This window comes from Harpegnathos saltator, unplaced genomic scaffold (genome assembly GCF_003227715.2).
Source record: "Harpegnathos saltator strain DR-91 unplaced genomic scaffold, Hsal_v8.6 scaffold283, whole genome shotgun sequence".
NCBI classification, from domain to species: Eukaryota; Metazoa; Arthropoda; class Insecta; order Hymenoptera; family Formicidae; genus Harpegnathos; species Harpegnathos saltator.
Genome location: NW_020230076.1, coordinates 730,795 through 758,013, shown reverse-complemented (window position 1 = coordinate 758,013; position 27,219 = coordinate 730,795). Strand labels below are relative to the sequence as shown.

The window sequence follows — 27,219 nt, the reverse complement described above, 5'->3', positions numbered from 1 at the left end:
ACTCTCTCGTAGAGAAATGCCGACGCACGTCACGTCGCCGCGACGTTACGATTCACGAGGGTTCCCTCGAATCTTGTTTCCCGAGCAGGATAATCGGGACACGAGGCTGTCTCTCAGTCTCTCTCACACACACGTGGCTCGCCGTGTGTGTCGCGCCCTCCCCTCGCCGTTGCAACCGTGCACGTAACTTACGCACAGTGCCAAGGGTGGTCGCTACGCGGCGACACCCTGTATACCCAGGGCTCACCAGGCAACCACGCCACGGCGACCGGGCATTACATCGTACTACGCGAATGTATCGCCAGGAGGGAATATTCAATGGTCTGGTCAGGTAAATATTGAATGAGCCTGCACGACGACGGCCGCGTCGGCGTTTCGCCCTTCGCATACATATATATCCCGGCGTCCCTCGCGCCGGAGCCCTCGGTGTGTGCACGGCAGCTCGCTATTCGATATTTTTTCGCGGATGGACGCGGCGAAATTTCGCGAGACAGGTCCACGAGAGATGGGAACGGAGACGACGGCGACGGCGACGGCGACGGCAGGGCGTATAAAGTCGCTTTTTTCTCGCTTTCTCGCCCCGGAAGGTGCGCTTGCGATTTAACGTTTGTAAAAATAAGAACGCGCGGCTGAAATACGACGTACGTCGCAAATACGATGGATAATATATCACCTCATGATTCTGTGTGTGTGTTTGTGTGTGTCTACGTGTGCGTGCTGGCCGATAAGTCGACGCGCGCGTGTCGTCAGGCGCCTCCTCCATCCGCTCTCGAATTAGAACCACGGGATTTTTCGACGGCGACGGCGGGGGCGACAGACAGATGTATCCGCGGGAGCGAGGTGAAGCGGTAAATAGAAACGAGCGGAGCAATGAGATCAAGTCCGCCCGACGGCAAAGTTTGTTTACCGGACGCAGCTCCGCAGGGATCGACTGCTCTACGCTAACGCCGCCGCTCCATTTCACGCGAACGACCCGTAAGCTTCCGCATGATTGAGAGATTAAGAGAGAACGCGGAGAGAACCGGCGATTTTCCCGTCGGCTGAACCGCCACGCCGCGACGCGACGAGAGGCGCGAAGATTTATCGAGGAGGAGTGGCAGGGGGAGGGGGAGCATCAGCCCGATCCGACTCGTGTTTTCCCTCTGTTTCCCGCTCGCGGAGAAAAACCGCGCTGAAATTGAATAGCGGCGTCGCAGCCGCGAGAGCAAAGGCCGGCTGCGCGCACGTTTGGCTCGTGGAATTTCCCGGAGCGGCGGAATATTTTGCCGCGCGTCGTCGCTTATTATGATACGTGAGAATATTGCGGCTTTCGCCGCGGTTCGCTCGGGGTTCCATTCCGTCAGAGGCACGTTCGCGGTCAGCCCGGAGTCAGCCGGAGGATGAAGAAACGACTGGGAGCGCGTCCGAGCGACGGTTCCGAGCGGCGCTTCCGTGACCTTTTCCGTCTTGTGTCGCGCGTGCTTGGTTATCGTCGGTTGGTTATCGCTGATATCCGGCGTCGGCATGAATTATGCCGGACGCTTCCGTCGTTAATTGGACGCGTGAGCCAACTTCTCTCTCTCTCTCTCTCTCTCGCCGCTCGTCTCTGCTTTCTTCTCGCGGTCGCGTCGACGCAATTTCGGGATGGGAGGAGCACCGTTTCCCCCTTCGATATTCCGCGCAGCGTCGAAAAGCGATCGCGGCGGATCGGAGTGCTTTTTCGCGCTCGCGCGTTTAAATTAATCATGGACGGGAGAGTTCTCGCAGCCCCGTCTCTCTCTCTCTCTCTCTCTCTCTCTCTCTCTCTCTCTCTCTCTCTCTCTCTCTCGAGGCCCGAGGCGATTCCGAGCGCGACGAGAGAAACTGCGCGCGAGAGGGCGAAGTGAGAGGCCGTGGTGGAGCGGAGGCAGGAGCAGTTCATACACCGGGCAGGGGTTCGCGGGTGGATATACAACACGGGTGGATGGATGGCGAGTGGGCGGCCGGGTGGATGGGGTCGTCCGCATAAATATGGAAATTTCGTAAATCAAGTTAGTTGGCGAAGTGTCGTCGAGTTTTTCAGGGAGATAGAGGGCAACGTTATTTCTCAATTTTCTACCGCCCCATTCTTTTTTTCCGGCCTTCTCTTTTTTTCCTTTCTCTCTCGCTCTCGCCCCCGCCCCCTCTTTCTCTTTCCCTTTTTTTTTTGTTACGTCTCGTCGTGTCTGTCGCGTACGAAAGTACGCGCGCGGCCCCGGCGATTTGGCGGGCAATTAGCCGCCGGTTTATACTGTCCGTTAGTGGACGATCGCGCGTTGTTCTTTCGTCTCGCGCGCAGGCTGATTAATTTATAAAGGACGACGCCGAGTCGCGCGGCATTTACCGTCGCTCGCGATTACCGTGGACGCGAACGCTGGACGTGAACGGGGAATAAATCCGGAGGTTTCGCGCGTGACGAGGCGCGTTTCCGCGAGAATTCAACGCGCGAGAAAAACGCAAGACGCGCTCTTTCTCATTCACTCACTCACTCACTCTCTCTCTCTCTCTCTCTCTCTCTCTCGCCGTCGCGAGCGATCTCGGAATTTCGTGTCGGGCGCGGCGCGCGGAATACACTTCGGCTCTCAGTTAATTTCGAAAGTGGATGGTATTGGCTTAATCCGCGACCAGGGCGAGCTCGCAACAGCGCCGGTTTAACCGCCGGGACTACATTTGCCGATTTAAGCCGCTGCTTAAATATTAGTTCAAGCGCGGCGGCGACGGCCACTGCGGCCACTGCGGCTTCCGACGCTCCGCGGATAATCGCGCGCGTTGCCTTCAGTGCCGTTTCCGAATGACCGGCGTATGTGTGCGCGTACGCGCGCGCGTGTGTTCGAATCTGAAAACGGTTCTGAAAACAGTGGCGCGTTGAACGCGCGCGGATCAAAAGACTCCGGGGCTGAGAACGAGGTTAAGCGCCGCGGCAAGCAAAGAGAGACCGGATTAGCGAGAAAAGGTGCACATAGTGCGAGATGCGTCGCGATATGCGAAAGCGCGGAGGAAGGAGGCGAAAAAAGAGGAAGAAGAAGAAGAAGAAGAAGAAGAAGAAGAGAGGAGGAAAAGACGAAAATGACGAATCGCGTCCCGCGTAATTTCTCTCGTACGCGTCGACCGCGGGGCCAGCGCGGCAGCGTTGTGTCTTCGACATCCCGAGGACGCGACGTCGAGTCGTCGCGTTTAATCGCGGGAGAAACGTCCGGCTGGTACGTCGGATTAAATTCGGTTTATTCGCCGCTCGACGTTGCGCGCGCGCGCCGATGGATCATCGCCGCAAAAACGGGGAATAATCGCGGACGGACAAACGGGGCCGGGACGACGGGGCACGGTCGTTCCACCTCGACGTCGTAATTGAATCCCGTTTTAATTCCGCGATCGATTAAATAATAAAGCGCCGTCCTTTGCCGAGCGTCCAGGAGCACCCGTAATCCAATCTCGCGCCCAGAAATTCGAGATCATAGGGAGCACTCTGTAACCCGGGAACTACCGCGCGCGCCCGCGCTCACATCACCGGTTTATACCGGGCGAGAGCTCTCTCGGCGGATGGACGGACGGGAAACGGGCAGACGGACGGACGGGGGGAAAGAAAAGCGCAACGACGAAACAACGGGAAAGGAATCGAATTAAAATCCAATTGTCTTCGCCTGCAGTTCCGTAGCTCACGCGATGCCATTGATTCGATTTTGGCGGAGCAGCGGGAAGCAGAGCGTTGGACAGAGGAAGAGAGAGGGAGGGAGGGGGAGGGGGGAAGAGAGAGAGAGAGAGAAAAAGAGACCCGGACGGCAGGTCCGGACACCATTGAAAACGGCACCCGCGGGGATTTCCCGTCGCGAGCTGCTGGCGCCCGCTTCCTTTGCGGTATTTCATCTCGCGCGTTTACGTATTTCATCTCGCGCGTGCGTTCGCTCGTGCGACACACCGACGCATTCGTGGGGCATTCGAATTTGATTTACACTCCGCCCGATGCGCTCGTACGTCCTCGCCCCGTTCGTCGAGTGTCGCCGTGCGCCGAGTGGCCCGGCAATTTTTTGCAAAATAATGTGCGCACCGCGGCGGATATAGATTTTTCGGGGCTCTTTCGAGGCTACTGGGAAATCTCCGTTCTCGTCAGGCTCGCGCTCGCGCGATTTCTCGACTGACGCATCGATCGCTCGTCGGTCTCTCTCTCTCTCTCTCTCTCTCTCTCTCTCTCTCTCTCTCTCGCGACGAACGCGCTCGAGCGAAGATGCCTCGTCGGGGTGTGTCGGGGAGCTTATAAAAATAATTTGTTTGTGCGCCATCGAGAGGAACGACGAGAGAGGGCTGCGCCGACTACGAAGCACGCCCCCTCGTAATGGAACGTAATTTGATCCGACGGGGATACCGCCTCTTCCCTTAGCGTCGCGTCGTGTTTTACGTTACTGGGAGTTCCCTTTTTGCAAATCGCGCCTTAATTGTCTCGCCACTGTCGCAATCTGCGGCGGATTTATCTAGAGCGTGAATTATCTTTCCGGCCGGCGAATGCGGGGAAAAACGTGCTTTATTATCGTCCGTTGTTGTCGCTACCGCGACAGCCACGAGGACGAGCGCAAACGTATCGCGTTCGCTCGTCGACAAGTCCGAGTGGCCGCGGTGGGGGGGGGGGGGTCGCTTTGTGGCGATGCGATGAATGATTAAAATCGAATCGCGCGGGCTCGCAAGCTTCGGAAGTCGGGGAAACGTTCTGACATAGTTAGGAACTCGCCGGGCCGCGGGGAGAAAACCGGTCGGACCCTTCCGAGTCGTCCAATGGAATTACTTAACTCATCCGTCCGTCGCTCGAGGGTTGGCAAGAACGAGGGTGGATGCCGCGCGCCATGCGGAGCTTGGCAACGAGAAGAAGCACGGGGCGGGAGGGGACCGTCACAGCCGGTGGCGGTTGCAACGTTTGTTGATCGTTAAATCTGGAAATTCGATTTGCTCTCTCGAGAGCGAAAGATCGCCGGAGAGGATCGCGAGGTTTTCGATCGGTGAGAGACGTTAGATAAAGATCCGAGAGGAGGGGAGAGAAAAAGGACGGGATCGTGAGTGCACATTGACTCGAAGGTGCGACGACGAACCTCCTCCTGCCGGCGACACGCGGTTCCCGTCGAGCTCTCCTCGGCATCCCTGCGGAGGGCGCGATCCGTCCGAGATTACTTGGCAAACTTCGGGAAATAAGCGGCGCGACTACGTGCGAGTTGCGCGCGGCACGAGAATAGCTTCATATCCCGCGGCGAATGTGTACGTTGCGTCGCGACGCGAGCGACGACGGATAAGAGGGATTGTTTTTAATTACGGGATCTCCGCTTTATCTCTCTCTCTCTCTCTCTCTCTCTTTCTCGTTCTTTCTGTCCGTTTCTCGTCGCGCGGCGCCATGAGGAGAAAGTTTCGCGCGGTGATGCACGCGCGCACGCCACCCTCCTTCGACAAAGTTGGAAAAAAGTATCGAAGTTCGAACGACCATCTGTTGATCCCCGCAATCGTCAGCCGAAGATAAAACGGCTCGCGCGATAAAGTGGGAAACGTGTCCCGGGATTAAATGGAAATGTCTGTTGTCCCGCGAGGTGTGAGGTAACGAATGAACTTCGAAGCCGCTCGGACGAGTTCTAAGTTAGCGAGGGGATAACTGCGACGGTGTGTCCCCTTTTTCGGCGAGACAAGTCGACCTCGATTATCCGCGGAAGTGAATAAACGCGCGCGGGATGACAACGGCGGAATCGATTGCCGATTGTCGTCGAGGTTGACTGAAAAGAGCGGACAGCCTGTCGCGTGTCCGCGTGTGCGCGTTAAAAATCCGAAGAGGAATTCTTCCCTCGAGAAACTCAGCTGCCGAGAATGCCAGATTCCGCCCAATAACTTCAAGAACGACGGGAACGACCGAATTTGGTCGTTTCACCGTTAACTAATAATCCGCCGGTTGCTTCTAACGGACGAATAAATCCTCGAATAAAAAGGGGACAGGTGCGGGATTTACGAGGTTGAGCGTGCAGTGGCAGAAAGCGTCGTAGTTCCTTATCTATGCGGACTTAGTCGCGTTCGCGCGAAATTCCGTAAAAATAGCAGCCTTGCGCCAAGCCAAGCCGGAGGGCCAATAAACGCGCGCGCAGCTCCAATCGCGTCGTCGCCGGAATTTCGGAAAGGAGCTTAGCTAGTACGACGGATTCTCTCGTCGCGCTCGTCTCGCAAGATGCGTAGAAAAATCCGAAATTCAGATGTACCCTCTCACGTCGCGTCGCTTCGCATCCCGTCGCGTCAGCTCGCGTCGCGACGTCGCGCGTTCTCGGCACAAATAAGCGAGGAAAAACCGGGCAAAGGAGGGCAAAGGGGGATGCTTCGCGCGTTACCTCCCCGGGTATAGCGGGGGAGGAAGTCTGCAAGCGGAGAATGGCAGGCGTGGCCCGAAAACTTTTGATAACACTTGCAAATTGCTTTCGAAAATAGAATAACAATCCAATTTCGTCGCTCGCAGCGGTCGACTGAGGCTGCCGGCTCCCTCTCTCCCTCTCGCGAGGCCGCGAAGGGGTGGATCGAGAGAAGCGAATTCGATGTATGCACTTTCGCGTGTAGGGGTTGAATTCGACGGGGAGAGATGAACCGAGCGAGCGCGGCCGGGCAGACGGGCCTTCCTCGAAGACCCCGAAATTGAAACGACGTTAACGTTTTAACTACCGGCGAGGTTTTTTCACACCGACCGCGCTCGAGCGCGACATTGTGGCCTGGGTCAGTCGAGGGGTTGTTTGGTTAAGGTCGAGAGTGCGCGGCTGGAATAATTGATCGGAATGAATCGGGGCTCAAGTCGCGAATCCGCCGGAATGTGCGTACTTCGCGCGGGTTCGATTGAATATTAATGTTAAACGGGGGGAAAGGGCTTCTTAGGGACTTGGAGCTTAAGCAGCTCCGCTCTTCGGAGCTCTGCGAATTTTCGGCGCTTCGGTGTCCGTCTCGCTCGCTGCCGGATACATTCCGTGAAATATTAATTATCATCGAGCGCGAGTCGTCAATCCCCCCCCCCCCCCCCGCGCCCTTCCGCTCGCCCTTCGGACGTCCTGGAAACGACGGGCTCGCCGACGGGCGAGGTAGCAGCGCGGTGGCGTATAGAACCCTCGTCGAAGGGCGAGTCACAGGGATGACATCCTGAAACGAGGCGGAGCTCGGAGGACGCGCGCGACGGGCACGAGAATGGGCAAGAAAAGACGAAAATCAGCTCGGCTGAAACGCGCTGGCGACGGCAATCTTCGTCGCCTTCCGGACAATCGACCGACGTCCCTTCCGCTTCCGCAATCCGTCCGTCGTTTCTGCCGATATAATTGCCGTTATATATCCCGGGAGGAAAACGCCCGTGAAGAAGTGCCGTTTTATCGTCGATCGACCGGGGGGGGGGGGGGGGCAATTGCTGGCCCCGTTTCCATCGCACTCGGACGAAAACCGCGCGACCCCGAAACTGCTTGCAAATCACTTGTGCGGATTTTTGCCTTTTTGCGGATTCCGGCGGGAAGGTTCTCTTTGCCGCTTTCGGTTTCGCCGAGGGAATCCTTTCGAAACATCGTTACGAATATGTATCGTGACTTTCTTCCTTCGTTTTTCTCTCCTTCCTCTTGGTTCCCTGCGCCCCGTTGAAGCGGCGCTTTGCGTCGCGTGTTCGGTTTTAAACAAGGCGCGATATTAAGTTCGCTTCGCGGGGCTTTTAGGACGTTTTAGGATTTACGGGGGGATTTCGGAGGTCGCGCTCATAGCGCTCGGAGTTAAGCGCGCATCCGAAGAACAGCGCTCTCCGGGAAATGAGTTTCTCTACCGGCTGTCCTTACTTGACTCAAAGACGAGACTATAAAGCAGCCTTTACGATCAAGTCGGCGACACCGGGGACGGTAAAAGCATACCATGACACGCACGGTCAATTGGACCACTTCCAGCTTCCGTCGTTGATTTCAAAGTGTGTCCCGTCTTGCGTCGTTTCGTCGCGAAAAGAGGTCGATCGCCTCGATTTCTCCACTCCGCGGTAGAGCGTTCGTTCGTTCGTTCGTTCGTTCGTTCGTCCGTCCGTCTGAAAATATTTCTCTCTGTTACCCCGGCGACGTGGAAAATCGTTTCCGCGCGAGACCTCCCCGAATCATCCGAGTGTCTCGGAGCACGCGCGAGCAGAACTTTGGCGATAGAATGAAAAGATGGTGTAACGAAGGGTTAAGTAAGTACGTCGGTGGGGAAAATAGAGCGTTATCTCGAGATTGATCGAGCGCGAGCGAGGCTGCCGCCGCCGCTCGCTCCGAGCAATTACGGACCCTTCGTTAATCGATGGGTAATTATTCCTTCGTTTTATCCTTTCGTTATATCGTTTGAATCGCGCTCTTCTCCGAGATTAGCCTGCCCCTACGTCGCGGACGTACCTCCGATTATCCGACAACGATTTCTAAGAGCATGAATAAGCGATTAACCGGATAAAATCGAGCACCGAGAGAGGAGGGCCGCGCGAGACGCGTAATCTTTTTCTTGCTTTTTTCACGATTGTACCAATCGAGATTCCAAGCGAAGAGAAAAGTAATTATCAATTTGTGAGATTACTTCTCAACAATTCGCTATTGATATTTAGACGAGCGGGGGGCGTTCGGGGAGATTTTCGCTAGGATTAATATCCGCTCAATTAATCGCGTGTCGCCGCGCAGCGGGAATGAAATTTCAGCGGAATATCTCGTAGATCTCCTTAAGATTTATCCATCGCGGTACTCCGGGGCGTCGAAATCGGCTTGTCGGGGGTTGGGGGGGGCGGGGATTCGTATTTTCTACGTGAAAGTGAAATATCGGGTAGCCGATAGAGCGACGCGCTTTTGTAGGCAGGATCGAGATATCCTGCGCGTGAATGGCGAAGCATATCTCAAAGGATCGAGCGAGAGAGGAGCGCGTGCGCGCGATGCTTTAAATTTCATCTGCGCCACGTCCGACCTTAATCGCATCCGGCCGACTAAATTTCCCATTCAGCTTTTCCCCGCGGGACCGTTTCCCGCGGACTTCCTCGCAACGGAATTATAAAGGCGATCGAGCTCCAGCGTGAAAAATCCAAATTGTATCGTCCATGGCGCGCTCCGTCGCGGCATAATAGAACCATAACGACTTCCACGCGCCAATCGCCGCAATATTCGATCCGCCGTTTACTTTTCCATTTTTCTAGGATACTCGGCGGGATCAAATCGGCACGGTTCCTCGTCACATTTGCAGAATAAAAACCGACATACTCTCTCGAATTCCTCGTAATTCCAGCATAAATATGAATATCGTCCTGATACTCCGTGACGTGACTTAGACTTCGTTATTTACCGTATATCATTGATAACGATAACAGATGACACGATGATAGGTGACAGGTGTCAGCTGGGAAAACACGACGACGAAGATCCAACGAGATTATCAGCGCGGAATCTTTGCAACGCGATAATACGAGCGCGAAATTTCGCGCACTTTGTATGATAAAAGTCTCTCTCGACATTGTCCATTTTCGTGTCTGAGCGTATTTCGGCGTCTCTGCACGATGTTACCACACGTCGTAATCGTGTTATGACAAGGTCACACGCGAGCAGCACAGTTTCGCACTCAGCATAAAATTCTGGAAGGAATGGCGTTTGTTTCATGTCCGTACGTCAATTTTTCACCGAGATACGGCCGTAAGAAGTGCCTAGAGTTTTTTAAGACGGCGCGCGGTCTTCGCCGCCGAACGGCGTACAATGTAGTGCCGTTCACACTTCAGACTTCGCACCTCTCGGCGGCGGCGCGTAACATTGTCGGCGGCCCGAGTCCCCATCAAACGATTTCGCCGCTCGCCGGTATCTCCGTGCAGGAAAGTCCTAGTGATGTGGGGAAAATTGTATTTTAAAGTTGAGGTTGCCCCGCTTCCGATGGTGGAGCAATCGTTTTTCGATATTTATCAGTTAACTTGCGGTATAGTGAAAAATTGGTCGCGTCTCTCCTCAGGCGATCATTCAGTTACGATTCAATTGTGTGGTTTTAATATTTCAACGTGCGAATTGAAATTTTCGAGTGAAACGAATCGCGTTGCGGAGAATATAATTTTTTGTTTTCTTTCTTTGGTATAAGAATAAATTGTAATTTATTCTTATAAAACTTTATCGGGGCTTTCATTATAATAACAATAATAAGAAGAAGAAGAAAAAGAAATCAATGAATAAATAAACTATATCAATATTAATAAATAAGTTATGTCAATAAATAAATAAATAAATTACCTGTTTCGACTCTGAGTTTACATAAAGACTGTCCAGTCCATATCCGGAACATTCTTTCCTCGCTCGAGTCATATGATATAAAATATGAATTATTGTGCGGCAGATCGCCATAGTCGTGCATTTTATTCGTCCACGCGAGACGTCGAAATGGAAGACTGCTCGCGACATGCGTCGCTCGCGTGTTTTCACTTCAGGGTTAAAGAAAGTTACAGGATAAGACGATCGCGCCGCGGTCGCGAAAATGTGCTCTGAAAAATTCGCTCAACGCGACACGATCCGTGGTTTATCCGACTCGCGTTCGCTCTCGCCGTAAGTCGCTTCGCTTCCAGCTGGGTAGCCCAGTTTTAGGGCCGACAAAGAACTTCGGGTGTTTCGGCCGGCTTTCCCTCCAACTCTTTAGCTTCCGGCGCTTTCCCCGATCGGTGACCCGGACTTTCGAAACCCGCGAAACGCAATCCCTTTCGAGAAGTGCTCCGGGCGTGGCGGGGGAGGGGGGTCGCTCTACTCGTTGCCGTACTTTCCTCCCCGCTCCGAAGCCACACCCTGACAGAACGGATATTATTTTTGCGCCACTACGCTCTTCCATTGTTTCTCGCCGTCGTCATCGTCGTCTCCGTCGTCCTCGTCGTGGCGGCTCGCTTAAGCTTTTTAGCCCGCACGAAGAACTCTTAAGTACCTCTTGAAAAACCGTCGTAAGTCTACTTTCTTCCACGATTATGGCTTATTAAGCCCCCTAGCCTTTATTACGCGAGTCTCCCCGGCGTTCCTTTTGTTCTCCGAAGATTTCAAGATAATCGTCCGTAAAGGCGAATTCTCTTTCGATCATCCCTTCTCCTCCCCCCCTCCCCGCCCGCTGTCGCGTCAGCAGATCTACTGTCGTCTTATTTATTGCTCTTGAAACAGCTGTGCGATTCAGAGAAAATGAACTATATGTATCTTGGAAGTAGCTGCATTGCCAACAATTTGTCTCTCGCTAAACGAATTGCGTCACGCTGAAAGTCCCTCCTCGATGCATCGAGATTTAGATCGGCGAATGTTCTTCACGCTCGCATTCTCTTTCAGGAAAACTAACATCGATCGTGTCGCTGATGTTATTATTTGAACTCGGGTGTATTAAACCTCATATTTCTCTTCGACGCCGAGGGTGTCGAAAATTCACAGGCTTTACGCATCTCTCTCTCTCTCTTATGCTCGCACGCGCATACACAAGAGCGTGCGAGAGAAGTTTCTAGAGCATAAATTACAATACATGGGATTTAAATGGTGAACTTTTTGCGTAATCTTATCTCACCCCATGTTGCCGCAGGATACAGCTGGAAGGTAAAAGGGTGGCGATATACCGGGGTCGAAGGCGGTTGTTGCCGCGCTTTTTCCGGTAGCTTCCTACGTATTTTTTAAGAGTGCGTTATTTTGAAATTCATGAAGCCGAACGACGTGATCGCGATAAAAGCGCGCGCAAGGTGCGGGGGTAACTTCCCAGGAAATCTCATCTCGCCAGAGATCGGGAGTTCCAAGATTGTATTCCGCAGCCATGGATTCGAAATTGCAGCGGTAATTCCTCACAGTTACTAGAGATGGTGAGAGAGAAAGAGAGAGAGAGAGAGAGAGAGAGAGAGAGAGAGAGAGAGAGAGAGAGAGAGAGAGAGAGAGAGGGAGGGAGGGAGGGGCGGAGGGACAAAGTTGAAAATAGTTTCAAGTAGCGCTCTCTCGAAGAACGAAACTCCGCATTTAACGAGCGTGCACGGCTTCCTTTCGGCGTCAGTCGATTAACATTTGATATTTCCACGTACTTCTCGGAATTCGAGAAGCACTTTCGCAAGAATCCTCGTCTGAGACGGACAGATTCATCGCCGAGGGACCGCAGTCTCCGCGTAGTCCCACGCGCTCTGGCTTATTTACTCGAGTTCTTTTTCACAGTCGCGCTCGCGCCTCCGAAACTTAATTTACTTCCCGCGGCAGCGCAGCTGGTGCGAATTTTCCGCGTGCGTCTACTCGTCCCGTGTTTGCTTTTCGGCAAAGTTGCACCCGCTGCAGCGCCGTGTCGCGCGCGCGCGCGCGCGAGAGAGAGAGAGAGAGACAGAGAGAGACAGAGAGACGCGACGCTTCGCTTTTCTCGCCGACGTCGCATCTTCCGCGAAGATACCTCGCGCGTATCTCGTAGGCGGCAGCGGACCGGGGCATTATTTTGAAATTCATGAGGCCGAATGGCGTAACCGCGTAAGGGCGAAGTTCGGCGAGGCGGCGGAAGCACAAGCAGGAGGAGGAAGAGAAGGAAGAGCCGCAGGGAAAGGGCGAAGTGGCCCGATTGAAGTAAGTTTTGTCGAGCACGCGAGCGACAGCGCGCGAGAATAGGGAGCGACGGCACGGCTCGGGGAAAAAAGGCAGGCGTCGCGACGCCTCGCGGCCGGAAGCGCTCTGGCAAATACATTCGCGTACTTTGCATACGCCGGCGGGAGAGAGCGCGTCGTCGCACTCGATATTTGAATATCCGCTGGAATATCTGCTCGTGTGCCGGAATTAAATGCAGTTTAACGTAATCGGAAGGAATCATTTTCTGTGCACTTCGGTGCGGTACCGCGGTGCGGATCGGCTGATCGTTAGCCGGGCATTGCCGGATGACAAGAGACGAATTCGCGCTTAAAGACGCCGCTGCGCGATTACGTTCGCCGCAACGTTATCCAGTCGTTATCTTTCGCCTAGCCCTGGATTGATTGCTCGTGTTCAGGATTGGATTTTTATTTTTCGTCATGTGTTTCATGTACACGATGAAAAATGCAGGAGGGGCAGTGACAACTTTCCAATGTTTAACATCGTTCATTGAAACGACACAGAAACACTTTTGGAGAAATCCTTTCAATTATTTCACTCCTCACGTCTGGGAGACGAGTATTATTTTTTGAGTCAAGGAATAATGTAGAATTGAACTAGATAAAGAGAAATTAGAAAAGATACGGCTTTATACATCAAGGCAGATTATGTGAAGAAAAAACTTTCGAATAATGTTCCGGACGAAAATAATTTAAAACGGAACGAAAGTTTGGACCACGCTCATCCCTCCAAGAACAAGAAACCACTGATCAAAGAAAGCACCGCTAGAGTTAGAGAGTGGAAGGAATCGCACGGAGGAACGGGGGCTGGTTTTAGCTGGTCGCATACGCCAAGGGTTGCAGACGAGTAGTATTGTAGGATTAATGGAAGAGACTTTCTCGAAGGAGAACCGTCCGAGAATGATGCAGCAGTCGCCTTCCGTCCGTCCGCCCGTCAATTTATACCTCGGCCTTTGTCATCGTACTTCGTGGGAAGCGCGCTTCTTTGAAGCGCGACGGCTCTCCAGCGCGGACGATAACGACGAGACGAGCTGCGGCTCGCGAATTATCGGCGCGTAATTTGCGACGGATTTCCGCGTCTCGCATCGATCGAAGCCGAATTAACAAGCTGGCTATTTTTCGCAATCTCCACTTTTGGCGGACTGAACTTACAAGCGCGCTTGTCCGCGACTCAGCATTTTCCAGAGTGCGTTTCTCACGCTCTCCCTTCGCCCCACCCTCCTCTCTCTCTCTCTCTCTATCTCGTGTCTGACAGGTTAGTTTTGACGAATCGATCGATCGGCGGATCGAAGGGAGCGCGCATCGGCCAGGTCGCTGCCGACCGCAGGATGCGCCGGCGAAACCTTTTAACGGCGCGCGTTAATTAAGGCGAAATCCTCGCACCGACTTCATTAGCGGATAGATACGGCCGCGCGGAAGGAAACGTCACTAATGATGATAGTCACGGATGTGTGGCGGGGTACTGATAGCGCATACCCCGTTGATCGGCGCCATTATGTGCGCGTCGGACTCCTGAATACGACCGCCCGTGTTCTCGCGAGCATTAAATTAATCGGCGGTTCGTTAAGTCCAGTCTAGATCCTCGCCGGAGAGCGCTCTCTCGCATAATACACGTCGCGCGCAGCGGAACCGCCGCCGCGCGCGGGAAGTAGGGAGGAGCTTCCTTTTCAATGCCGGATTCTTTGATCGATCGATTTCACCGTCGCGGTGTCGATCTTCTCTTACCATCGAGGAAAACGTCGAGGCGGCGGCTTTTGTGCCGCGAGCGATTGAAACCGAAGCGCCGCCGAAGCTCCACTTTGCGATCCTTCGCTTGCGCTTCGGGATCGCCGGGAGAGGCAATGAAGTGATTTGAGACGCGCGCGCGTCTATAAAACTTCGATCCCGACCGACACGCGGAAGCAAAATTTCGGCTCGGGAAGCGAGATGTGTAAGAGAGAGAGAGAGACAGAGAGAGAGAGATCCCGTTCCGATCTTCGTCTCGGCTTCTGGCAGAAACCAGCTGAGAAACAGCTGGACCTCGAATCGGCGAAGGATGCAGGACCAGGACGAAGGATGCAGGATACGACCGGGGTGCGTTGTGAACTTTCGGGCGTGGAAAATATCATGTATCACGCGAGCGGAACATTGTACCGTCTCTACTGTGCAAATTCCCGTTGCCACGCGTCGCCGGGAGACGAAAGTTGCGAGACTCCTCTCGTGTGTGTCGCATATCCGATCTCGTCGCTCCTTTAATTCGCGGCTCAATGAGGACGAAGCGTGATCGGCTGGGGCGCGCACGCGCTCCGCCCTAACGAGCGGCTTTAATTTCTGCCCTCTTTCCACGTCACTTGCCGTAGAGGAGGATCTCTCTCCGCCTGCGAGAACACACGATCCGACGGCGAGAAACTCGCGCTCTCGCCTCGGGTGATCCGGCTCGCAGGGCAAGTGGTAGCCGGCGGCGGCGCAAGTCGCGTTAAAGAGACCTCCTTTATTAGTTATTAGTCGTCGGCGCGTCATCGATGCCGCAGCCGTGTCGGATCGGTCGCTTTCCGTTACTCTCGTTACATCCGATTAAATGCCCCCGTTAACAGTCCGGAGAACTATCTCGCGAACTTACGCGCGGCTGGATCGACGACTCGCGCGTCGGCCTATGAGCGATCAGTTGATTTTCGCTGTCATCATTCGCCGGTTAATTACGTTCCAGGCTCGTCCTCACCGCGCGCGGCCATTATCGATTTCAAGTCCGGCGTACTTCTGGCGCCGCTGGCTTCCGATAAACGCGTCAATAAAACTAACTGACATTTATCCCTCGTAGGCACCCTCTATTTACAGTATTCAGCCTTTATTGCGTAACGATGGCTCGCGGTCGCAGGTGCGCGACGTCGATCAATCGCCGATAAATTTCCGTCAGTCGTCATACGATATTTAATAACGACTCCTCGCGCGGCTGCCACTCGCTCGGGAAGACGAAACTTTGTTGGCCGAGGGGGTTGGAGGCAGGAAACGCGGCACGCGCGCGACCGGAAAGAGGAAGAAGAAGTGGAGCCGGCTAGCCGGCGGAGGGAGGGATATCGCGGGCTTGTATACATAATCCCGCACCGTAAAAAGCGAAATGACCCAACTGTCGGCCCGATTCGCAACTCTCTTCGTAATCTCTCGGTCAAAGTTTCGGCCCGGCCGGGCGTATCGGGACGAGGAGGACGTGTATCCAAGAGCCATCCATCTCGAAAGGCAATAATGGCTCCTCGTGTCCTCGCCCCGACCGACCGGCCGAGCCCTTTCCTCCGGTAGCCTATCAACACGGCTATCTTCGGCCAATATTATCTTAGCGACGCTACACCACGTGTCTCGCATCCTTTCATCGCTCGCTCGTCGTCGTCGTCGTCGTCGTCGTCGTCGTCGTCGTCGTCGTCCGAGACGACCGCTGAGGAAATTGACCATCTAGCAGTAGACTGGCGCTTGTGAGCGGCGGCGAGTGCGCACCACGCCACGAAGATAACTGGATCGCGCGGTTAAAATTGCTCCGGCTAACGACTTTGCTGTACGGATTTCGCCCGCGAAAGTTGGAGCCGCCGCCGTTCAACTTTCGCGCGCGCGCGCGGTCGGTGCGACGCGTTGATGTCGTTTCAAATAATTAAAGGACCAGGTGTTCCTACTTGTCTATGGATTTATACGAGCTCAGCGGATCGTGTCGCTTCTCTCAACAGCATCCAAAGGAGAAAGAGAGTCGAGTAAGAGAGAGAGAGAGAGAGAGAGAGAGAGAGAGAGAGAGAGAGAGAGAGAGAGAGAGAGAGGTGGAAGCGAGAGCTCATCGGGCCCGCAGCCGGCGCGTGAGATTGGTTTGTCATCCGAGCGAAGCTATATCGTTTCCGGTGCGCTCGCTCGGCAGCCTTGACGTACGCCCACCTGGTCACTCGCGATCGTGAGACAATTCCGTGCGGATCGTCGGGCACGTGAAACGCTCGCCCGCCAGGATGCACGGAAGATTGGTCTCGCCGCAGGAAGAAGCGGGAAAGACGGCTGGCGGAGCGAGAGCGAGGGAGGAATGACAAAAAGTGGAAAGAAAACAGTAGGCGAGGTCGGGCAGGGAAGACGGGAAGAGAGACCGGCCGCTTGCCGGATTTAAGATCTCGACGGGTCGAGAGGATCGAGAGAAAACAACTCATGATACGCCAAGTTGAAAGAACAGGCAGGTAACGGGGAGAACAGAGAGAGAGAGAGAGAGAGAGTGAGGGCGATGCGGTAGAGAGTCGTAGGAGAAGGTCGCTTCAGCGGGCTGGAGAATCGAAAGATGAAAACACAGAATAGAGAGAAGGAGAGAGCACAGAGTCCGTGCTGGGGGTTGCGAGAGGGTTCCGCGGCGAGGAGATGATGCGACGGGGTTGCCCGGGGGTGACTCGGGGGCCATAATCCATACGTCCGCGGTGAAATAAATAATACACGAGCACCGGGGTCGAGCGGTTAGCTCTAGCGGATGTTGGTCAGAGGATGAACCCCTATCTCTCTCCCCGGTATCCGCGAGGAAAATACGGAATCCGAGTCTCTCCGCCGTGCGGTTCTCGGTTTCTCCACCCCCTCGGGCGCTCTCTGTGATCGCGGTGAGAGAGGGACCCCGTTCCGTACGAGAGCTTCTTGCCGCTCTTTGAACGATATTCCGCCTAACAGCGCGCACTCGATGTGCCGAGAACGTCCACGCGCGTGCCATGTGTGTGTGTGTGTTTTCGTATCGCAACATATAAACCGTGCACGAGAAGATGTGCGTCCTCGCAGAAAACGTGCCCCTTCTAATTGCACCGCTACGTCTGCCTCTACCTCCACTAATTTTTCGATTAGCTCGGAGTAAACACCGTTTCTCTCTCTCTTTCTCTCTCTCTCCCTCTCCCCCCTCTCTCCGCGATCAATGCTCAATCTATAGTATACATAAAATATATGCGACGGTCGTCTCTGCCAAGTGGAAAAGCGGGATCGTTGAAAAAAAGCGGATTGAATTGATCAAGAGGGGTGATGCGTTTCTTTTTCGTAAAGCGGAGGCTGGGAGCGACGACGGGAAGAGACGATTTACCCGTTTCCTCTAATTTATACGGAGGGGGTTGCAAATCACGAAGGATAGCGCGTCTTTGATCCGCGACAGTTTTCCACTCACAGGCAACCTTTACCAAGTGTTATACGCCGATTGTTTTCATCTTTTGAAATCTAATAATATAGGAGCCTAAAAGCAGATAAATAAAATGTGATAAGGAGATCAAATAAAAGAAAATTTCATTTTTCTGAGATGAAAACATAAGTAAACACACACAGACAAACACGTATATCTTGAAATATAAGCGGATAATGGAATACCCAATAGCGAAACTTCTAGGGTAGTGTGGAAAATCGCTATTGGATATTCTATTGTCTGAACAATATCGAGCAAATTTGTTTTTGTATTTTATCTCCTTTTGGGCTGTCTTATATTAGATTTTGCAGAATCGGCGTGTAGCATTTGGTAAATGTCACTTGTCAGAGTGCATGCTTATGCATGCATATACTTCAGAAGACACGAGGGAGATGAGTGCAAATTACAGGATTAATTCCGCGATAGCGGGGAAGTCATTTCTTACGCGAACGCGAATGGAGTAGATGGCGGAGTAGAGAAGTCGGCGCGGGGCAGAGGGGGGATTTAATCTTGCCCTTTGTCGTTCGATGAATCCGGGCGAAGCAGGATGAACCTTCGCAGTTGCATCTTCTGCCCCCTCTCCTCCACCCGTAGTCGTCCAGTCGTCATCTGCGCCCCCTGCGTCTTTGATCTCACATTCCGTCTTGACGTGGCCGGCCCCGACGGAATCCTCGGTGGTTTTCCTTACGAGTTATGAATCATCTTCCGCGCGTCCGCCGACGCGAATGTGCCACGTCGCCGCGTTCCCGCTGTCAAAGTTTAGCCGTGCAGATTTAACGGAGGCGCGGTCGACCGTCGGCTGCATAATGCAAGCCGTGATTCGTGAATAAATGCAGCGACGATGCAGCGGTCGCGATAAATATTTCGCTAAGCGGCCGACGCTCGCTTGACGCTCCTTCGACGCTTTGACGTCTCGGCGAGAAGAACGTTATCGTACGTGACGGATTACGCGAGAGTGCGAAGGTGCTGAGCGCGATCCTCGCGCGGCGGCCTGACTTCGCACTTGGCGCATCCTCGCGTGGAAATAACTGCGTCGTTCTCGCGAATCGATTATCATTTCTCAGCTGGTGGACCGTTCCGCTCGCTTAATCCCCGGAATTTCTCGTCGCAGCAATTAACGCGCGTCGCTGGATTAACAGTTCCAAGGAGGGAAAGAAACGAAAGAGAGAAAGAAGCACCTCGCGAAGGGTGGCTGGCTCGCCAAGGGGACGAAGGATCGAGGATTAATTATTAATGTCTCACGAGAGCGAGAGAAGCTCTCCTTCGCTCGAGTGACCGCAACGTTTCTCCGCGTCTGAGAGAGAGAGAGAGAGAGAGAGAGAGAGAGAGAGAGAGAGAGAGAGACTCCGTTAAGCATTTAGACTTGGACTCGCGTTAAAAGCATCTTACTGCTGTACGCTGCTGATCCGTTTCTTTTGACGCCAGCTCCGAGATTTATCGGCGCTCTCTAAGGACGAGACGTCCAATGGATGCCGCGCCGTGAGGGGGGGGGAGGATATTCGCGCCGCCTTCTTTCCACTCCTTAAGTAATCGAGAGATGCTCTCGACGCGATAATTTATTTCAATTCCCCTTCAAAGCTACGGCAAGATCAAACGGGACGGGCGGCGCGATTAGCGCTCGCGAAGTAACAGCAAACTGTCTGGCTTAATTTTACTTGACGGTAGATTATTGCCTCGCGACGACGACGACGACGACGACGACATCGTTCTCGTTCGCCATCTCGCGCGCCGAAAACGGCATAATTAACGCCGCGTTGTCGCGTGATTGAACACTCCATGCGCGCGGCTCGCGACGAGAGTAGAATATTTTATTTATGTACATGTGTGTGTATATATAGAAACAGAGAGAAAGAGAAAAACCATTGTGAGAACCATTTACATGTCACTCTCGAATGTGCTGTATTTGTTGTGTTGCAGAGGGGTAGCGACGAGCTTCTGTCGCAAAGCGGAGCAGTCAGCAATGGTGCTTCAATGAGTCCTCAACCTCATCACGCGGCCGACAACAACAATGACGCCAAGAAGGTGAGTGCTTTTAATCGGATAAGATACTGCGAGCCGGGGCTCGATAGTCGTCGGCGGTGAATTTTAAGTGTCTCCTAGTTCGCGGCAGCGTTTGCGGCCATCTCTAATCCGGACGGATCCGGAAAGGGGTCGGCTTGGTCTCGCGCTGTTATCGCGGAGAATCTGGCCATTGTTTCTTTCTTCTATTTACTTTACCATCCGCGGTACACATACATATATATCCGGACATACATTGTTGCTCAACGCGCCACATTTATATCGCCACGGAATATGCATTCGCGGCTTCGTTTTTTTACGCGTCCACTCCCCCTCCTCCGCTGAGAAACTGCCGCGTCTCGATCTCTCGGCAGCCGCGGTAATTCACGCGAGGCAGGACGAAACGAAATACAAGGAACGCCGATAACTTCCTTTCCGGTTCGGTCCGTCCGTTCCGCCGCCGGCGTGCACGGTCCACGCCGAGCTTTTTGGGATAGGGGTGGTGCGGCAGAGGGCAGGGGGGGACTTTTTCTCCCGGGCTACCGCAACCAGAACGTGCAACGAACCATAAATCATCGCATACCGAAGAGAAATTCGTATGCAGTGACCCCGATTGAAATACGTCCATTGAAATCTGATCGGTCGCTCTGGCGTTCCCCGAGGGCTTCTTGCGTTCCTTCCGGCTCGCGCTGCGACCAACGTGCGCGCAGCGCAGGCTCGTCGTCTATCGAAAGAATCGGCGGAAGGATCATTTCCTCGGATTCGGCTCGACGACGATGCCGATGATGGCATATCGCTTTCGCGAACATCTTGCGGACATCTTGCGAGGCGAGAGTTATGCGATCTTTCTCTCTTGCGAAAAGAAACTTAATTTTTCACGGTTATTATCTTGCGCGTAACAGCTGCGTGTGTCGACGAGTGATATGACAAATATTAATTAATCTCGCATGTGTCGCGAGAAAATTGACGGCCGATGGACGAAGAGAGATTATCGGCCTCTCGGTGTAGCGTATCGCAGAAAAAATTAATTCCCGGCACGATCCTTCCGCGCGTTCCTTCGAGCGAATGAAAATTGCAACGAGGAGGATGTAGAGGTGAGAATGAGTGAGAGAGAGAGAGAGAGAGAGAGAGAGAGAGAGAGAGAGAGAGAGGGGGGGGAGAATAGCCATCCGGTAGCCTGACGATTATTAATCGATCTATTTACGCGATCAGCATCCTGTGGAAGTGCGGATTATTTCGCGAACGTCATTAAACGCTTTCTATTTGTGTGCCGCTGAAATTAATAGTCGATTCGGTTGTAAATTTCGCCGAAGTGGAGTATAAAAAGCGCCGATGAATTTCTCATGCACGTCGAAGTGCCTGCCGAGCGTGTCGAGACTATCTCGCTGGATTTCGAATTTGACAAGGAATTCCCCCCGTCCCCTCCCAAGGAAGCGATCACTCTTTAACCGTGACGTGTCCGACGTTCGCTCGGCGTGTGAATTTTTAGAATTCTCGGCCGAGAGATGAAAAAGTCCGCACCTGCGAGCGGGTTAAGAGGGGGATAAAAGGGTAACATTTGTTCCCGCGAGGGAGTGGAAAAAGCCGACGTAAGATACGACGTTTTAGCGAGGTAACGTACCTTAATTAATATTTTGCGCGCGCAGAGACGACAGCCGTTTTACGGCGCGAGAGAGCTCCGCCGCGCACGGCGAGAGAGCGGAGTAGGACGGGCGGTACTTTTCTCGCGCACCTGTTCTCGTCACGTATGCTCGATGTCGTCACACATGTCGTTTCGACGAGGACGCGAAAAAATGGTGAAATTTCCGGAGACGCGAACGTCAACAACGTCGACGGCATTAACGGCGGCGACGACGACGATGACGACGACGACGACGGCGACGACGACGACAACAACGAGGACGACGACGACGACAACGACGATGACGATGACGACAACGACGACGACGACGACGACGACGACGACGACGACGACGACGACGACGACGACGACGGCGTGTCCGAAAACCGCACGGCTCGCCAACATGTCCGGATCACTCGGCAGCGGCGGCAGCGGCGGCGGCGGCACGTGCATCGCCGGGTGTACAGAAAGTTTTCGGCCTCGTTCCACACTCGCCCCCGGCGTCGTTAATCATTTTCGCCGAAGCTGTGTAACATGGGGCAACGAGGCGAGGCGACCGTAAAGCCGCCGCCGCCGCGCGCGCGACACACGTGAAGCTTTCGCACGGAGCTTTCATTTTTCGTGTTATTTTACCGAAATTTCTATTTAACTGGGCCGACGAATCTGCGTCGCCGGGAGAAAAGGGAAAAATAGCGAGAAAAAAATGTCAATGCGTGGCGGTATTTGATTGATAGCTCGGTGGGACGCGGTACGTCTCGCCAGCCGGGACCCGTGTTTTGATCGGAAACGTATAATAATTCTTCCGCGTTTGCACGTGTTTCTGTAAATTAGAAAAATATCAAGTAATATTTCCTCTTTGCGCATAAATTCGTCCGCGATTACATTCGGCGCGGCACCGTTTGCAATAAATCGCGTTAAATCGACGTTGTTCGCCGCCGGACGACGCGTAACGTACGTGTCGCTTTATATTCCGCCCTTTCTCTTGTTCGACTTTGCCGTTATTTTTGATCGCGACAAACTGTGCCGTTTAAAAGTGGCCGTACGATCTGAAGATAATTTCGTAAAGATTAATAGCTTCGTTAAAATAACTGTCACGACGAAGGAGGCCCCCTTCGACCGTTCTGCTTTTTAACACAGCTTACTCGCTCTCTTAAAATATCCTTTGGCGGCGCCTTCGAGACGCGCGCGCACTTCGATTATCACGCGATCCAGATTATGAACAATAGCTCGCGAAAGATACCGTTCCGACTGTCCTTCCGAAAACGTCCATGTTCCGATTTGGGTCAAATTTTGCAGATGAATTCCTTTTGTATAAAAAAGGTGTAAAAGAGGATTTTTCGCGATCCAAGAGTAAAAAGCAATTTTTTGAACAATTTTTCATATTTTCTATATATATCGACGTCGCGATGACGTTTATCCCGATACATACGTTGCCACGGTTGCCATGTTCCTAATCTATCAGTTACTTGCGTTACGTTACACTTTCGTTCATTTTTTAACGTCACACAGATCAGTGACTTTTGGCCGGAACATGTGCCAGTGTCGAGATCATTGCAGAGAGGTGCGTTAATATATGCGGGAAGCTCCGAGAAAATGTTTAGAAATCTATTTACACTTCCTCTATCAAGATGAAAGCAGTTGTCAAGATTCGATCTAAATCGGAGCATCGGCGTGCTTCCGGAAGATTCATCATTGTCCCGTCGAGTAGCTGCGCATTAATCAATTCCGAGCGCAAGAGTCATCGCGCGTTCGCCCGGCTGAAACGTACGTACGCGACTCTTTCGAGCTCGTAACCATCAAATTACGGGCGGCGACGCGCCGTTGCGCGGAAACCGGCGCTTTGACGCGCAACACTCGCAGGAACGAAAATAATCAGCGGTATGGCCCGGCGGTGTGTCCTCTCACGACGCGCGCGTCACCACGAATGCTGCAGTACCTCGCCGAGAATGCGAGCGCATTATATACGTACAATGGTGCGAGGAATGTAACGCGAACGCGCGAGCGAGCGAGCGAGCGTGTGTTTCCCGTGGACACGTGCGTTCTCGCATTCTAGCGCGGCTCCGCGCTGCGACGCTAGGATATAGATAGAGGGAGGGGGTGGGAGTGAGAGAGAGAGAGAGAGAGAGAGAGAGAGAGAGAGAGAGAGAAATAGAGAATCCAGCTGGATATTCGGTGACAAAGCCAACCTTTCCGTTCGTACTTTTTACTTTGAAAGGAGCGTACGCGCTCTACTTTTTCGACGGTCTCGCGCGGCGACGGGGATACAACAGGGACGAAGACCCGGGGAATTATTAGCCGGGACTCACGCGCGGAATTGCGAAACACCGAGGGAAATATCGCGAACAGCTCTGCGCCGTGGCTGCGCGTGAGAAAAATGGCGACGCGCGTTACCGTGCGCGAGCGAAGACAAAGTCGCGACAAAGTTTTAGAACGAAGGCGGGCTGCTGCTGCTTGCTAGCTGAGGAACGACGAATCGTGCGTGATTGTAAGCGGATTACGTAACAACGAGTCCGGCGAGCGCTGAGTAATGAGTTTTAGGGTTGTTGCGAGCGCGGTTAATCGGGCCGTAACTATCGCGAAGAGGCTTTCGCCGAGGCGTTTTCGTAGGGCCGACGAGGTAATCGGGTCCGCGATATTTGCCGGTGCTGCTTTCCTAAACACCGTATAGCTCTCCGAGAGAGCCTCTCTCCGCCTGTCCTCCCCTCGTCGGCCGCGGAATTGCCCCTGCCAGAGCAATTTCGCGCCGATATATATTTCCGGACGACTCTGCCATAACACACGCACACATGCGCCCCTCCCTCCCTCTCTCTCTCTCTCTCTCTCTCTCTCTCTCTCTCTCTCTCTCTCTCTCTCTCTCTCTCTCTCTCTCTCTCTCTCTCTCTCTCTCTCTCTCTCTCTCTCTCTCTCTCTCTCTCTCTCTCTCTCTCATCTTTCTCTCTCTTGGTTAATATAAATTGGTACTCGGGAAAAAGGTCTGGAGGGTGCGATTTATCAGAACGGGAATCGAACTCATCGCCCTCTCCCGCTGCGCCGCGAAATCTGTTAAGAGCAAGAAAAGTCGCTTCCTCTCCTCGTCGACGGAGGAAAAAAGACAGAGGGGGATGGCGACTCGCCCCGCAGAAACGGCGCAGGCAGCGTCTCTTTACAGGTCCGGCGCTGTGTTTTCATCTCGCTTTCCCCCTCGTAACTCAGGCGCTAGCCGACGTAGATCATCCGCTCGCTATCATTGCGAGCGTGTGATACAGCAGGTGCTCTTTTGCTTCAACGCCTACTCTTGCTTTCTTTCTCTCTCCTCCTCCCCCCCCCCCTCTCTATCTATCTCTCTTTCAGCAGTTCTCCGTGTCTCTCCCATTCTCTCTGTTTCTCTCTCTCTCTCTCTCTCTCTCTCTCTCTCTCTCTCTCTCTCTCTATTCTGCTTTCTACTTTCTCTTCCTCTCTCCCTTCCCTCTTTTCTTCGCTTTCTCATCGAAAATGTTCAATTTTTTCACAACGTGGGGCCCCTCGCACAGCTTCGACTCTCGTCCTCGCAATATCTGCGCTTCTTCGCGCTTTACTACGCCTAGAAAGATTTTCGAGACCTACGTTCGTATTACTTTGTTATTATGTTGCGCGGCTTCCTTCCCGGCACGTACAACGTATTGGCGTAAATGCGGGATGAAAAGCGCCTCCATCTTTCCAAAGTCCAATTTTCGCAATTGCAAACCGGCGGGAAGATAAGTGACGTAATGCTGTTTCCCCGTAAACCGATTTACCGATGCCTCTAATTATCGGCGATACGTGCTCGCAAAGATCGTGCAAATTAGTCTCGCTGTGAGGAGAGATGACGCGCCATAGAATCGCCGTTGCACGGTACTCGGAGGAGAAAATCCGCTGGTGCGAAGAGTCGACCTTTTCGTAGCAAGGAGAAAGAAAACGACGGAAAAAAGTGAGAGATTGAGGGTGAGAAAGAGAGCGAGATGGAAGGAAGGTGGAAAATTCTCTTTCTCTTGGAGGCTCGCGCGACGTTACGGACGGATGGCGTGGTGAGAGGAGGAACAGGAGAAAAAGGAAAAGAGTCCTGCCGATGTTCCTAGACGGTCTGAAGAGGTGCGCTCCAGGCTCGTAGAAGCTCCCATTCATTGCGTCTTCCAGGCTGAATAAAGCTTCGACGGAGCGAGAGTGAGAGAGAGAGAGAGAGAGAGAGAGAGAGAGAGAGAGAGAGAGAGAAAGGAGGGGTAGGGGGAGAGAGAGAGAGAGAGAGAGAGAGAGTGAGAGTTAGAAGAGGTACAACCTTTCGTTCCACCGCCATATTTCCCCTGCCTTGCCTTCGGGGCTTTCCTCTCGATATCAATCGCCCCGGATTCGCCTCCAGATTTGTCCTCCTCTTCAGCAAATCTCCGCTGAACGACTGTCCTCATCCGGTCGGGATATCGTATCAATCGAGAACGAGTCGAGTCCCGGGACGAGTCTCTCTCACGCGACATATTGTAAGCGTCGCCGGTCACTTTAGGTATACTTCAACCCCTCTTGATGCGCGGTGTAGCTATCGCAGAGTATGGTAAAAAAGGGAGAGAGACACACAGAGAAAGGAGGGGGGGGAGAAGGAGAAACAACGGAACGACGAACCTCTCTACTCGGCAGTGCGATGTAACAGAGTTTACATGTAACAATGTCGCGTCGTTTCTCGGGACGCGACACATACCGGGAAGTCGTATAACGCGGCATTAATTCTGTAACGCCGCTAAGTGGACGGCGGATCCGCTTTAATCCGGATTTTTAATTTGCTCCGTAAGATCCCGTCTACCGTGAATAATCGCGTTTGGAAAACGCGGATTAAACGCGGGTATATAAATTGATTAGTTGCACGCTCGGCTTAATGAGGACCGTGTAATTTACATTTCAGCCGTTGTGAATTGCTAATTTTAATAATCGCGGTGGAACTCGCTGAAACGTAAATACGTCTCTATCAGCGGTCCCATTTCCGTTTCGTAAATAACGTCCCATATAGAATTAATATCGCAATTTGTATTTCCATCAGTCCGCCGCGGCCCATGATGAAGGCCGCGTTGCGATTCTTTCGAAAATTCAGCGTTTAATCTTTCGCCGTTCTGCCGCTGCGCTTCATGAATCAACAATTAACTCTCCGCGTAAATCGCGCCAGTGGCCGAAAAACCGATGGTGAAAAAATGTTCCCTCCGACATCCGTGAGACTCCGCGCACCGACGAAAATCGCTCGGTCTCGCGCGCGCGCGCTGCGGCGAAATAGAAACACAATTCTGCCGTAATGCGTCTCGGCGCGCCCGGGGCGTAAACGACGCGAATATCTCCGCGAAATATCTTCACTTTTGTTCACCCCCTCGTCTCTCCCCTCGGGCGGTTAAATTCCTTTCCGCGTCAACTATTCGTCCCTATCGGATATCCTTAAATTTCGCACAGCGAAGGGCTAGATTCTCGGCGAGCGCGCAAAAACCGTGTTCTCGCCACTTCGCTTTATTAGGTCGTGACAACGGCTCTCCTTTGTCCCCGTTTCTTTTTGATGTACCATTTTCTGCCTCGTTCCGTCCCATTATCCACGAATGGTAGCCATGTCGCTACTTATCCGCGCGCCCACGTGGCCGTCCATCGCCTAGGTCTGAACACTGCAGGAGGACAGAAAGGCGACGCGAAGCGACCGGCTTCGTTAAAGGCGTCGCGACGCGCACGGATTATCGGATCCTCGCGTTCCTTCGTGCTTCGCACTCATTGCCCGTCATTTTTGCCGCGACAGTTATTTATATATCGATGTAAAAGCACTCACAGGATGCGCGCGGCTTCGTTTCATCTTCTCGTCACGGCAATCTGCTTGTTTTCGGCGATTCGAGGTGCGATTATCGTCTTACCCTCCTACGCGCGTGGATTATTACTATTTGGAAGCCTGAAAGGGTGGTTTAAGTCGAT

The 27,219-nt window shown here is 53.2% G+C and overlaps 1 protein-coding gene across 12 annotated transcripts in view; it reads left to right on the top strand.

The window, feature by feature from the left end:
• Positions 1-27,219, top strand: part of heph (polypyrimidine tract-binding protein 1 heph) — a 420,294-nt gene that overhangs the window by 285,163 nt on the left and 107,912 nt on the right. For all 12 annotated transcript variants that reach the window (XM_025299499.1, XM_025299497.1, XM_025299496.1 and 9 more), the window contains one exon: positions 19,602-19,706. In XM_025299499.1, coding sequence (XP_025155284.1) covers positions 19,602-19,706 — 105 coding nt within the window. The remainder of the gene's footprint in view (positions 1-19,601; positions 19,707-27,219) is intronic.